Source organism: Balearica regulorum, chromosome 13 (assembly GCF_011004875.1).
Source record: "Balearica regulorum gibbericeps isolate bBalReg1 chromosome 13, bBalReg1.pri, whole genome shotgun sequence".
In the NCBI taxonomy this organism is placed as follows: Eukaryota; Metazoa; Chordata; class Aves; order Gruiformes; family Gruidae; genus Balearica; species Balearica regulorum.
Window position 1 is genome coordinate 14507110 of NC_046196.1, and position 14017 is coordinate 14521126.

At 42.8% G+C, this 14017-nt stretch overlaps 2 protein-coding genes across 5 annotated transcripts in view; one reads left to right on the forward strand and one right to left on the reverse strand.

Annotated features, from left to right (window-relative positions):
• Positions 1-3: 3 nt before the first annotated feature.
• ORC6 (origin recognition complex subunit 6) lies at positions 4-8464 on the forward strand. Its single transcript, XM_075766084.1, has 7 exons — positions 4-160; positions 575-704; positions 1509-1672; positions 2790-2879; positions 4016-4128; positions 4923-4994; positions 5392-8464. The coding sequence occupies exons 1-7, from the start codon at positions 96-98 to the stop codon at positions 5559-5561; spliced, it is 804 nt and encodes a 267-aa protein (XP_075622199.1). The 5' UTR covers positions 4-95; the 3' UTR covers positions 5562-8464.
• MYLK3 (myosin light chain kinase 3) overlaps positions 7374-14017 on the reverse strand; it is a 38587-nt gene continuing 31943 nt past the window's right edge. For all 4 annotated transcript variants that reach the window (XM_075766071.1, XM_075766069.1, XM_075766068.1 and 1 more), the window contains 4 exons: positions 13301-13429; positions 12089-12241; positions 10127-10259; positions 7374-9128 (listed from right to left, as the gene is read on the reverse strand). In XM_075766071.1, coding sequence (XP_075622186.1) covers positions 9057-9128; positions 10127-10259; positions 12089-12241; positions 13301-13429 — 487 coding nt within the window. In that variant the 3' untranslated portion in view covers positions 7374-9056. The remainder of the gene's footprint in view (positions 9129-10126; positions 10260-12088; positions 12242-13300; positions 13430-14017) is intronic.

Sequence of the window (14017 nt, forward strand, 5' to 3'; positions counted from 1 at the left end):
TGAAGCCGGCCAGTCCGCAGCCGAACCTGCCTGCGCGTCGGAGGGCCGTGCGCTGCAGGGAGGCCGGGCGGGAGCGGCGGCGGTTGGGGCGGCCCATGGAGCGCGGTGCGGTGCGGCGCCTCGCCGCCCGGCTGGGCCTCACCGAGCCCCGCGTCATCAGGTACCGCGGGGCAGCTTCCCCTCGGGCGGCCCGGCTCCGGCAGGGCCCCGAGAGCGGTGTCTTCCTCCGGCGGCCGTTATCGCGGGGTGTAGCTGCCGGGGCTCGGTGCCGTCCCCTCGCGCTGTGGAAGAGCCTGCGGGACGTGCCGCGCTCCCGCTGACCGGACACCAGCTCCAGCCGGCTGCCGCCGCTCTCGGGAGCGTTATTCCCGTCGGGATAAGCGTGTCCAGCGGTGCGGTGCTGGCCCGGCCCGCTCCCCTCCGGCCGCCTGACCGTGCTTTGCCGCCGGGCCTGCCTGGGCTCCGCCCTGGGGGTGCTGGGCTGGGTAGGCCTCGGGCCGGTTCCTGTCCTGGTCTTCTTACTGCCTTGCAGCTGGTTTGTTAACGAAGGCTTTGTATGCCGGGTGTTTTGCAGAAAAGCTGAAGAGTATCTGCGGTTATCCCAGGTGAAATGCACGGGATTAATGGCTCAAATGACGGCGACAAGCAGTGCTGTGATGTGCCTGGACCTAGCAGCTAGTTTCATGAAACAACCAGTTGACAAAGTAAGATACGGTATACGACGTGGCCGGCTGGCGCGTTCTCCATAAGTCCACTAAAATCATTGTTCTGTGTAGTGTATGTCGGGATCAGGAAAGGGACAGTAATAACTGGCATTACCCTAGACCCCGTGTGCTGCTAAACATAGAGCTTTCACTGCTCAGGGTTTGAAACAGGGCAAATTGAGATCAGTGCCATAGTCACTTCACAAGTTGAGCTTGCTTTGTTATCATTTCAGCTCTTTTAGTAACAAATAAACTACCAGCGAGGATGTTAAATTTAAGATCTGTGGGAGGGAAGCGGTGGCAGTACCTGTAAACCTCCATCTGCAGACTTGCCAGGTAAATGGCACTGAGCTGCCAAAATAACATCCGGTACAAGATGTTATTTTGTGTATATTTGGATCCGTCCATTCACAGACAGAGGAGAACTTAATGGGACCTGACCCCATGAGAAGCAGCATGAAAATACTGCTCAACTCTTCAAGTTGCCCAGATCTTAGTTACCTTTGTTTTCAACCACCTTGTGATGAAAGGGCCATGTCATATTATACAGAAAAGACAAACCTCACTTCCGGTAAACTGGTCTAAAAATAACAGTGTATTAAAAGATCCGGCATTCCTAGGTGGTTAATCTTTCCGTGTGCAGTCAAAACTTACATCATTCATTGCACAAATTTGTTTAATACAGCAATTGAGCTTTATTTTATGGTGTTGTATAATTTCTCCCTGATTTATTTTGGTTGTCTGAATAAGATGTCGGAAAGGAATCTTGCTAATTCTTGGGGTTTGTCTTTGTCTTCTTGGAAGAGCTATTTTGTTAAACTCTCTGGTTTGAACAAGACGACGTACCAGAGCTCCATGAAGTCTTTGGAGTGTTTGCTAGAGGTGAACCCCAGACTGGGAATGCGAGACTTGGCTGTGCAATTCTGCTGCACAGAGGCAGTGAGCACCGCTTCAAAAATACTACAGAGGTGAGGAAGGTCTCATGAGCACACTGGTAACCACTAGTAAGATTCTTTGTTTGTTAGAGGTGTTAAGAGCTTGATGGTTTGAAGGGCCAAGTATCTCCCACTGACTGGAGTGGTGAGGTGAGTTCTTAGCACTGACACTCCAGCCATTTGTCTAGGCCACTTGCTAGAATACATGCCAGAAAGACTTAGTCTGTGAATCTCAGTAAATCATTGTCTGAGTCCCCTCCAGCTGGGAAGGGTATAAAAAATGTAGGACTCGGAGTCCCTGTATTTGTCCATAGCATCACACTGTCTTCCATTTAACTGCTGATCATGTCACACTTCAGAAGTAATGCTCAGCAGAAATCCTCCCTTCTGGGGAAGCAGATCTTTTAAAATGCATGTTACTCTACCTGTAAAAACAATAAGTAGAACACTTCAATGGAGATTCAGCAGATTTAACTAAAATTTTGCACTCTAACATCTCCTTTAACAACAGCATTCACTGAAGAGCTCTGTTCTAGAGTGCTGTCACCCTGGTAGCACATGTTTAAGCGCTGTTAGGTCAGTGAAAAAAGGCTGTGTATGCTTGGCGGTGCTTAATACAAACTAAAAAAAAAAAAAGCCTGAAGACAGGTGGACAATAAAAAATGAAATTCTCCAGTGCTGCACATCCACTATGTCATTTTCCATATTTAAGTCTTCATCTGTGTAATATACATCAGAGAATCAAAAGAATCAAAAACCCTGTAATTCTAGGGAATTAAAAGAATCAAAAAACCTATAATTCTACCTTCTGCTATAGGATGGATGGATGCAAAGTATCTCATTGTCACTTTTAGATGTAATGTAGAGATAAAAGTGCTGTGTGGATGGGGATCACAAGAAGTAGATTTTACTGACACGCTTTGATCCAGATCCCCAATTTGAAATGCCTTTCATTCAAAAAGAGGAGGTGATCCCAAATCCCCTTCTTTTCCCTGGTCTCTTTTCCTCTTCTCAGCCAGTAGCAGCTGTTTCTGCTTGACTGGGCTGCAAAGGACCAAGTGATCCAACTGCTGAGTACCATGTGACTAATGAATTTCAGCAGCTTCATTTGAGGCAAACGCACTATACAATGATCACTCTTGTTGTTTAGGTATGAATCCAGCCTCTCTGAAGCACAGCAAATGGACCTTGATTTCTCAAAACCACTTTTTATAACAGCCGCACTATTCACTGCGTGCAGGTGAGAATACCTTGAGGGATCTTTTATGGGCTTAAATGCCTAGTGAGACACCAAACAGAAATAGTGCTTACAGTGTAAGCAGCTGATTCATTCAGTATGTCTGAAGGGTCTTGCTTAGCTGCCCTCCTCCTGGAAATGGAGACAGCTGCAGCAATCCAGGCCTTTCCTTACAGTGAAACCTACGCTGCATTTCCCTTCAGGAGAAAGCAGAAGTATTGTATCAACTATACAGAAAAGGACCTTGAGTTACCTATCCTAAAATAAATGAAACCTGTCTTCCCTGATGTGTAATCAGATGCTGTGGATAATTCCATTAGGACATATCCACAGCAGTGGCTGAAAAATTTCTGTTAGTGTTTTACACTTCATGTTCCTTCTCCTCAGCCTCACCTGCATAACATAATCCCTTAGTAACATTTTCAGATTTAGTGGGATTTTTTTTTCCATTGTCAGGATAGACTGGAGCTGGGCACAAAGCAAAAAGTTGCATAGCTGCATAGGTGAGATACCGCTTAAGGTGCAGGAATGGCTGCTAGCTTACTTCTGAGCACCAAGAGGCAGCGATTCTGAAGAAGGAAAAGCCCTACACCATAACATCCTAAGGGTGCTTTAACCTTTGGGAGATGGATCTAATAGCTGTCTATCTAGATCTATCAGCTTGGAAGATAAGCGTCAGGAGCAACTGACTCATCCAACCTTTGTAAGAATTTGGTTGCAGGCAAATACCTTCCCTCTCAGTGTTATGCCTTATAACAATCTTACGAAGCAATTCAGGTGCTGTGTAGTTGGCACAGCTCCTGACAAATGTTCTCTTGACATAGGAGTCCCATTCAGCTTTTTGCAGTAGTGGGATTCTGTCCTGGTTCCCTCAAAATCTGAAAAGTGCTTTTTTCCTAATAGAATTTCCTTATGTAACTTGAACTAACCCTGAGTTTCAACTCCTGAGCTGTATTGACTGAGTATTGGAGGGGTCTATATTTTTAAGTAAATCTCTTTCTGAGACAAGGATTAGATAGGACAAAAACTCAGGCCTAGCTTCCTCATTGTTGCAGGCAGTGGTGGTACAGTAAATGTCACCTGAGTGAGAGTTGCTGGAGTGTTGCTTTGTACAGAGGTAACTTAACTTTCTCTTGTAGGTGTTTGAAGCTAAAAGTGGACAAAACCAAAATGTTGGCTACATCTGGGGTGAAAAAAGCAATTTTTGACCGGCTGTGCAATCAGCTGGACAAGATGAGCCAGCAACTCGGCAGTAAGTTTTTGGCTTTATCCCTGTAAGACAGCATACCCACTGTCTGGCCTCACAGTGCCCCATCCTTTTCCACTGGTGATTTCATTTGGATCACTTCAGCTGTCCCCATCCAGCCAAACCTGCCCCTCCATTCCAACATGTTTCCTGCCACCCAGTTCCTGTCACAGTCATTACTTCTGGAGAAGTCGCAACAGCTTAGCATGTGGCAAGGCAAAAAAAAACCAAACAAAACTTTCCTCTCTTCCCAAATGCTCACTGCTCCTTACATTCTGTGCTGCTGCAATTTATTCCCTGCTTCTTCCATCCTACCTGACTTATCTTGGATTCTTCGTTCTTGCTTGCTTTCTGCATTCCGTTAATGTGGCAACATCACACACAAATTAACATAAACATCTTGCTACCTCTCTTGCTTTAATTGACTCACTTCTGTGTCCTTTCCCCTGCTGCAGGACTAACAAGACTAAGCCCTGCTCTTTTGGCAGTAATAACTGATAATCCTGCCTGAGGAAGCAAGAAGGCTAGTAGTGTGGTTTTGGGGTATGAACATGGTGGATCATTGTGGTTACAAATGCAGCAGCAGTGCTAGTTAAAGCAGCCAACCAGTCCATGCAACCCTTGAAGCATGCTGGCACCTCTGCGTGTACAGCCTGAGCATCAGTCTGGACCAGGTCACTGCTCTGACTGGGAGACAATACTTTTGGAAGGTGATACTGCTGTCAAAGAATTGCATAGAGAACACCACCCTTGGGGCCCCAAACACCATTCAGAAGTAAAGCAACTTATTCCTTTTGTAGAAGATGTTCCACTGGCTGCAGACACACATGAAAGCTTGCAGACCGACCTGGAGCACTGTGAAAAGGAAAGTGGTAAGTTGTGTTTAGCTATGAACTAAAATCATCTCACCAGAGCAGTTCTGAGCTTTATTGCTGCTTAATATTTTAGTTGTATAATATGCCATAATCAGTTCACAGCAGCTTACTCCATTCTGCAAACCCCTGGCTAGGGAAAGGATGAGGAGAACCTAGCAGAAGGACAGTGCTGTTTATACTGAGTAGTCCTAGTAGAATTAAGGACAAATTCCATTCAGATACAAAGTGAAGAGGTGACTGTTGTGGCAGGTGAGGGGAGCAGCAAACCACAGGATTAGATAATGCAGTGACAGACCCTGTGCTTGTGTCTGCACATTTGCTCACTGCCGTGTGGTTATTCCCAGCAACGTATTGCCCATGATAGCCTGCGATGGAGTTTCTCCTTCTCTTACAGGATCTGAAGATGATGAGGAGATGCCATGTAAACGGCCAAAGACTGAAACAAAGCAAGACTATGAAGAATGGAAAAAGAAAATCCTGGAAAACGCTGCTAAGGCACAAGAGACAAGTAGGAGTACTGTCTCTGTAGTGCCACCTAGTAACACAACTGCTGCTTGCTCATAATTTTAACTCTCCCTCCGCTCTAACAAGAGTTCCAGTAGCATATAAGTGATGGCTATCTGGTAGCCAGCTGATTTTATTTATTAGCTGTTTTTTAAGTATTTAAGAAGTTATTTTTAGTAAATTACACCAGAATTGAGGTGATTTTACAAGAAGCCTGTCTGACTACTCACCAGGCTGGTACCTGAGCAGCTATGGCATTAGGTGGTAAATTCTCTTGCTGCAAGAAGCAAGTAACATTCTAATGCTGTGTTAAGTGTAAGTAAGTTACAAGTTATATGCCTTGGGTCCCTGGCTGGAAGTAGCCAGTGAAAAAAGAGGGAGGGGACTTACAGTGCCTTGTTAAACCAGCAGAGGAATTAAGACAGACAGTTTTTTATTAATTTTTTTTTTACTGTTGAAATACTGTTTTACTAAGAAATATTATTTAGTCACTGAATTTGACTTATTTTTGTGACCTCTATGGGACTGAAGTCTCTTGTGCTTGTAAGGGGTCCCAAATATTCCCAGAAACAATAAAAATACTGGAAGGAAAAGCTTTGTATTATGACATCAGGTTCTTTGCACTTGTCATATATAAAACCCTTAGAATGCAAAATAAAAGACAGAGGAGATGTCTGTGCTTTAAGCAGGAAGATATCCAGGGACAAGGATCTTGTCGGGGTAATACAGGTTTTTGCATTTCGCAGTCATAAACTTAGAGGAGAGAGTGCTCTGCCCCGTAGTTCTTAGGGGCAACTTCCACAGTCCTACACTTTCATCCCACAATTTGTATTTACTACTTTTTGAAGGAAAATGATTACTTTTAGCAGTACAGGGCTAGTGTAACTACATTTCTCTTGCATGTTTTCTGCCTGGGATGTGCAGAGAAGTTCACTTTAATAAAACCTCATTTCAAAACAACCTGGACAACCCCAAGTGTCCATATGAAGCAAGGGAAATTATCTCATGTCTGAGCATTTGGAGTTGAAGCACTGCCCCCCCATCTGAGCTTCTCAACAGTATTTTAATGGCTTGCCAAATGCCTAGCTGCTGTGCATGCTCCGTGCTTACCTGCGTGACACTGATGGCACTAGGATTACGGCAGTTGATACCCTTAACTGTTTGAGATATCAGTGTATGGGGCCAGTTCTTTTTGTCGTACTTACCATTCCAGTGACTCACAGGTCACCTGTGGTTTGGCCTTTTAGCTTGTTGTTGACCCCAAAGCAAAATGCACAAGACATGGTGAAACAGCCCGTAAGGCTGCGGAGGTAGGTTTCATTGTACTGCGGAACCATGTGAAGAATCTGAAGGGACTTCTTTCTGTTATGAACAAAATAGTAATCCTGCTGGCCAGATGCACCTTCTCTTTGCAGAAAATGGAGAGGAAATGCATGCAAGACAGCAGTGAGCATCCGTGTGTTACACTCTTAACAAAAATAGAAGCAGCAGCAGACAGTAACTGGAAAATTAAAACTTGCTGGCCATTTTCCTTTCCCTTTCCCTCCCAATGCATAAAAAAGGAAATCACTTGAAGCCAACTTTAATTAGCAAGACATTTCATTCCAGATGAGAATTCTGAAACGTAACAGTAGCTATTGGGGAATGGACTCCAAACAAGTGCTTGGTGTGCAGAGCAAATGTTGCTAATTAACACACATTGAGTAACAAAGTGTCTGCCATTTAAAGTCTGATCTAATATGTAACAGAGGGTTCTTAAGATGGGAGAGAATCCAACCTCGTACATTAGCATTCTGTTGTTAAGACCTATTCAGAGATGCTTTCAGGTTTGTTTGGCAGAGGGATTTAAACCAAAATTGAGGAATAGGCTTATTCCACTTTAATGGAATTTATTAGTATTACTTCAGAAATATACAGACCAATTAATATAATCACATTTTAGCATGCAGAACCATTGTGGAAGGAAAACATGAACAAAAGTGGGCCTTCACAGAAGGTGATACATTGTCAAGATTATTACACTTGATTTTAATTATTCTCCTCTGTTTCAATTCTGGCAATGCTGCAGAAGTCCAGAATTCAGGACCATGCAAAAGGAGAAGCACTGGAGTGGAAAAGATAACTAGACTAGGGTAAGCCAGTCTTACAGTCTCTTTATTAGCCACCAACACTTTTGCTAATTCAAGGGACGTGAAAGTCCATAAAGTTAAAGGGATCTTTACAGTGGTTTGATGCCTTTGCTGGAAAACTAGGTTTAGTAGTAGGAGTTTCTATTTTTCCTAAGAGCCTATTCAGATCATACTGAGTTTTACAGAATCTAGAACAGGAATAAAGAAAATCACAGGTTTAATAAATAACGTTGTTACACCTTTAGCTGAGACTGTGAGTGGCTCCAACTCTTTATACATCAAGAAAAAGTTTAAAATACAAAATAAGTTAGTGTTGTGAAGAAAATGTTTAATGTTCAAGAGCAAAGTGGGGGAAAAAAAGGCTTCAACCTCCTAACTGGGTTAAAGGCAGAGTCTGGCAACACACCATTTCCCTTTTGCTGAACAGCAATAAAACCTATTTTTCATATCACACCATATCAACTTCTCGGACTTCATTAAAATTGTCAGAGAGGAGAAAAAAGTCCACAAACTAAAACTTAAAGAATTAAGGGCTGCAGTCACAGGCAATGAGAAGCACTTAGAAGTTTTAAATACATATAAAATGATGTCTGGAAATCTTTTCTGCACAGCATGGGATCTTTTTGCATAGACCCAACGGTCGTTAGGTGATTTTTATTTGTGGCAATTTCACCTATCTCCTTCCAAAAGTTCAATCCAGTTCAATTCAACTCATCGTAAGAAAAAGCAGCAATTGACCGACTGACTTAAGTTGCTTCAAACCAGGATTCCTCATATTTCCTAACTATGCAGTGACTAATTTTTAAAGGAGCCAGTAGAATAAAAAAAAGAAAACCCCACCCAAACCAAAACCACTCAGCTCTGAGTAGTTGCACTGAAGCATCATCATGTTTGGGGGAAAAACAAAAATGAATCTTTTTGAAAAAATTACAGAAGACAAAGATATCCAATATCTTTTGTTCTAAGTAACAAACATCCAAAGGAAAAATTGTGCCATTGTTGTGGCAGTGCTCTAAAACTGCTGACATACAGCAGTCATGAAAAAAGTTTTTAGAGATCCCATGCTTGGTGTGAGAAACCAGAAAGCTGACAAGGTGTTCTCTGATGTAAACACACCAACAATACTTCGCAGAATCCAAGCCTTCAGCAAGAAGTGAGCCCCAGTAACAGCCATGTTTTTCCGTGACTATGTACAACTACTAAAAACTTGTAAAAACAAACAGGTAGGTTCTGCTTTTAAAAATTATTTCAGTGCCTCTTCCTTGAGACAATTCTGGAACCTTAGCACTAACACACATAACATTTGAGGATGACAGACCAAAAACCTTATGTTATAAAGCAAAGGGGCAGAAATTATTGAAGATACTGAGTCCTTCTTTCATGGCTTCATGTCCATCTCCAAGAGTGGCAGATGCTTCATACAAGCTTATGCAAGCTTGACAGACATACTCTGAAATCTCTTCAGCCTGTTAGCAGCAGCCACCACATAAAAATGTTTCTGTAAACAAAACAACAGTCCAAGTGTGAGTGCAACTGAGGGAAAGGACCTTTTCAGTAGCTGACTGGGATTTTTCTTCCTGGTCACCCACACCTTGTGTCGATTGCAGTGCTGAACAGCTTTGTACCGGTGAACCACTGATTACTGCAGAACAGACTGCTGGTACTGCAAACTTCTGCAGCATTATTATCAATTGTATAGTAACATGTCTTTAGATTATATATTTTTTTAAAATGCAAGTGCAGAGGTCTGCGACCAACAGCTGGAGTGGAAAAAAATGTAAGCCCCTGGTTTAACTCCTTTGCAAGGAATTACAACTCTCCAGTCACAAAAGAAAAGGAAATGGTCCTCACTGAGTTTTCCTCACATTTCCACAGGCTTATATGTAACCAGATCACTGTGTTCACCTCTCAGGATTCATTATCTACAATCCAATAGAAATTCTTATCTATCACTTCTTCATATAAAATTGAGTTCTGAAGGAGCATGGGGTTATCAGAAAGGTCCTGAGGAGTTCTCTGGATGGGTTTAAGCCTAATTTTTTCCTTTCCCCCACACTTCTACTCTCTGCAATGGGAGGCACAAAACTGCCTTATGTTGTATTCCTACTCCATAGGGACAATAGAACAATGCAACTGTTACCAATGGAAAAAAAATCTTAAATATGAAGAGAAAGAACACTTAATACAAGCTAAGTACCATCTGAAGCCTCTGAACTTGCAAAGAAAAACAATTAAAACTTCTAAACACCATTCAGGAGGAGTAAAAATTGAAACAACGAATTTTGCTAAAAATAAAAGCAATATCATTCTTCAGGAGGGAAAAAAAAAACAAACCCAAAACAATTTACAACTGAAAAATGACTTCCAAAAACTCATTTACAAGAAATAAGCCTGTGGGCAAAAGTGAGCCACCATCCAAAAAAGGAGGGAATGGCTCTGCCTGTGTTGAGCTGATTTGCCCTCTGGAAGTAGATTTGCCACGCTTTGTTTGTTTACCTTCCATTTTCTGTGAGCCATGTAACTCTGCAGCAACAACTGGGACTTCAGGCGAAGCTTGGACTTCTTGGCTTTGGCAGGCAGATCGTTTAACCACTCATGCTTCAGGCACTGTGTAGCACTCATCCGGCAGCTGCAGGAAAGGAAATCTGCCATGTGAATCCAGCTACCCCCCCGCTGCCATTTGCTCAGTGCCCTGTGCTCCTCAGTATTACTGCTCAAAGGAACTGCCTTAGAGGAACCAACACCCTGAATGGGGATGCTTCCTGAGACGTTGCTCAACCCAGCCCATGGGATGCTAACGGCATCCTGCACTCTCTGATGTAAGGGGTAAGGTGGTGTGAGATGTTGCTGGTGGGTCTGCTGTGGGTTCACTGAGCTGTGGTTAAATACTCTTATTTTGCCTTTTTAGGGTTTGGGTTTTTTCTTTGAAGCAGCAGCTGTACAGGTTCATCAGTTTCTGTATCATTTTGTTATGTGAAAGGAGAACTTTTCTAAAAGAATCGGTGCATGCAGAAAATATTTTGTGGTGTTATCTGTCTGTCCTGATAGTGTAGGTTTATTCTGTGCCTCACATTTAAAAAGCAAAATTGTCTTTTCAACCTAAACTTGGATCAAGCTAAGCATACATTACATCCCAACATTCAGCAACGGGCCAAAATCTGAAGGCCTACCCAAAAGCTTTGAGAAAGCTGTTGAGGAAAGAAAGAAAAAAAAAAAAAGCTCAATTTGCCTTTTTTTTTCTGAAACAAAAGCCTATTCCTAACTCCTGAGCTTCGTCTGAGCTATCACTGAGAAGACAATGAAGACTCCTGCCTGCTCCCACCTAATTTCAGTAGCCAGGGGAGGTAGCTAGAAATCTTGCACACAGCCAGAGCGACTGGCATGCCAAGGTGCCTAGTCTGTAGGAGCACGGAGGCTGCCCTGGGAGTACCTTGGGAACAACTGGGCCAACTAATCGTTGCTCTTTGCTTCTCCCCGACAATACTCTTCCTTTGCACAGTCTTTCATTCACCAGATTCCAGTGTGCCTCTGGAGTCCCTATTCCCATTGCACAGAAAAATGGAAGACTCCAAAGCAAAGTTTACAATCTCATAGCAAATCATCATTGCAGTCTGAGAAAAAGCCCCTTTGCTGTCTCCTGCTGGCAATATGCTAAAGTTCAATTTATTCTTAGCTTTTCATATGACTTATTGTTCAAAATGTAATTAGTACTAGGACTGATTTGTCCGATTTAGGTAATCATCTGGAAGTTGTTAATATTCTAAGCACTCCTTTGAATTCCCCTCGAACACATAATCTGTTTTACTGTATGCATCATTTCCTGTTTTGATTAGTTTTGTATCACTGCTCAGAAAGGGAAAATTTTCTCTACTCGCCCAACCCCATAGCCATGGTCTGACATCAATATCACCCTCGTTCTCTCCTGCTGTTTCATATGTGCAATCACTTTTTTTTTCCAGCGGAGCCAAGACTGAGAAGCCACATGCAGAGTTAAGTCCCAAATGCTCCTTAATATCTACCAAATGCATGTAGACCACTTTAGAAGAGAACAATGCACATTTTCACAGCTGCAGCTTCCATTTATCCTCCATGGCATTCAAAAGACATTTTTGCAATTTGTGTCAGGGCTTGTGAGAATCCAAAGTATCACAGAAATAGCTTTTGCTCAGAGAAAGAATACTAAAGACAGATTCCTACACAGCAAATCCTTCCAGATTTTCTGCGTTCTGCCTGTACTGATGCTACTGTGAAAAGCAACTTTCTTCAGCCAAGGTACCCAGACGTTTTCCTTTTAAATAGGGGCTTTTGAATCACTGAGGAACTGCCCAGCAAGCACAGATACAGCATACAAAAGTGTCACGTACTAAGTTCTCATTGCTGGCTGCAATGCAAACAGTTGGCTAGGAGGAATTTAATGTTATTAGGTGCTACTGTCCTCACAATCAGACAAAGAGGTACCTTTTCTCCTTCATGAGCAGTCTGGAAATAAAGTCTTTAGCTTCCTCCGATAGCTGTTCAAACGCTTCTGCATCAAAATCCCAGCTGCAATTGACTACATAATTCATTGTCTCTGCATCGGTTTCTCCCAGGAACGGGGACAGGCCACTGAGCCTTAAAAAAAAGAAGGAAAGAGAGGGACATGAGTAGTTATTATATGCAAGATGCATTTTTAATTCTATGAATCCCCTGCTTTATAATTGTTGTTAGCTTATGGAAAGGAACTCTCAGCTATGGGGATTCCACTTCTCAATCACTGCCAAGATAAGCCAACAGTTTGGTGCAAGAAAGCACTGTAACGTTAGTGTTACTCTGGCACGTCACTCAGCTACACCAGGGAGCACTGTTAATAGATCCCCAAGGAAATTAGTTCAGTGGAGATCTAGGTACATAGTTCAGTGCTTTCCCAGCTAGGAAAGCTAGAGGGACTCAAGAACTTTCCTGAACCAAGACCCATATCCGTATTTGGCTTGAATTAAATGGAATTCTGAACAATAGCATACTTTTTCAATTAGTCTTTAAGCTTAGATTTATTGTTTCAGTTGTTTATTACTTCACTCAGTTGGGTTTTGGCTAACATAAAAATTTAAACCAGAATTTCCAGTTAACTGAAAGCGTCTGTGAAAGATTCTGGGATATAAAGTCAGCTGATCAGAAGGCATAGATTTTGGACAGACAGACCGTCAGCGACCGCCATCCAGATATCAGAGAAAAGTTTTAGCCCTCTTTGTGACATGACATTTTTTAGACCTACGGCCTAACATCCAATGCTAATTCCTCTGTGCAGATGCACACAAAGTCCAAAATCATCAGACTGCAAATTTGAAAATTAATTCAAGTCCTCAAGAACAGAATCTAAATGAAAACTGTGATGTGTTTTGAGCAACTTTTCTGAGAAAAAAACCAGACCTAACCCATTTTACCTTGCTAAATAAGGTGGTAAGGGGGAACACTTACGTATTTATCAAAAGGATTGTTTATTGTTTACGGACTTCATATGCACAGCAAGGTGCCTTTGCATTAAAGGCTGGATTTTTAACAGAATTAATTAGGTGGAGCGACACCCAGACGTGCTCAGCAGTTGCTGCGTTCCTGCTCTGCTGATACCCTCCACTGGCATGCTCTTGCACTGCCTTTGGCGCCATTGCCACGACCCCTCACAGGGCTACTCACAACATATACGTGATGACGCCTACGCTCCACATGTCCGTTGGGAAGGAAACAAAGTCGTAGTTCACCACTTCAGGAGCCAAGAACTCTGGAGTTCCAAAATTAACCTTCAGTTTCTCACGAGGTTTGTACCTTTACCAGAAAGAGACAGACATCACTGCTGACAGCAGGCTGGGGAACACATCTCACATTTGTAAAAATCAAGGCATGACGTTTTGCCACGTGAGCATGGCAGAGCGAGCATAGCAGGCTCCCCAGGCAATCAGGACAGCATTAAGGTCTCTAAAAATAAATTGGTGAATTCTGCTGTGACTTCAGGTGAATAGACCATCAGCTATTCCTTTGCCAGAGCAAAACGAGAAGGAAGAGCAAGGGCAATAAAACTTGTAAAAGCCTCCCCCACAGAGCGACAGCAGCTTTACGCTGCCAGGCTCCACAGGATGCTTTCCAGCAGATGTTATCCAACATAAAACAAATAAATGAGCTTCCATTAAAGCAGGTTTGGGAAGCATTTGCTTAGTGGGATGTACTCAGCTACAGCTCAGGGTGAAGGTCTGTATGACAGATATGAGCACAATATAACTGCTAAGGTGGGACTCTGAAGATGTTTATTTGGGCTTGGTAACAAGTTAAACAGTGATCCATATAGGGAGAAAATTATTCTGGTTTATTGCTTAAAAGAGAAAGATTAGGAAAATGGACCAGTAACAATTGTCACTG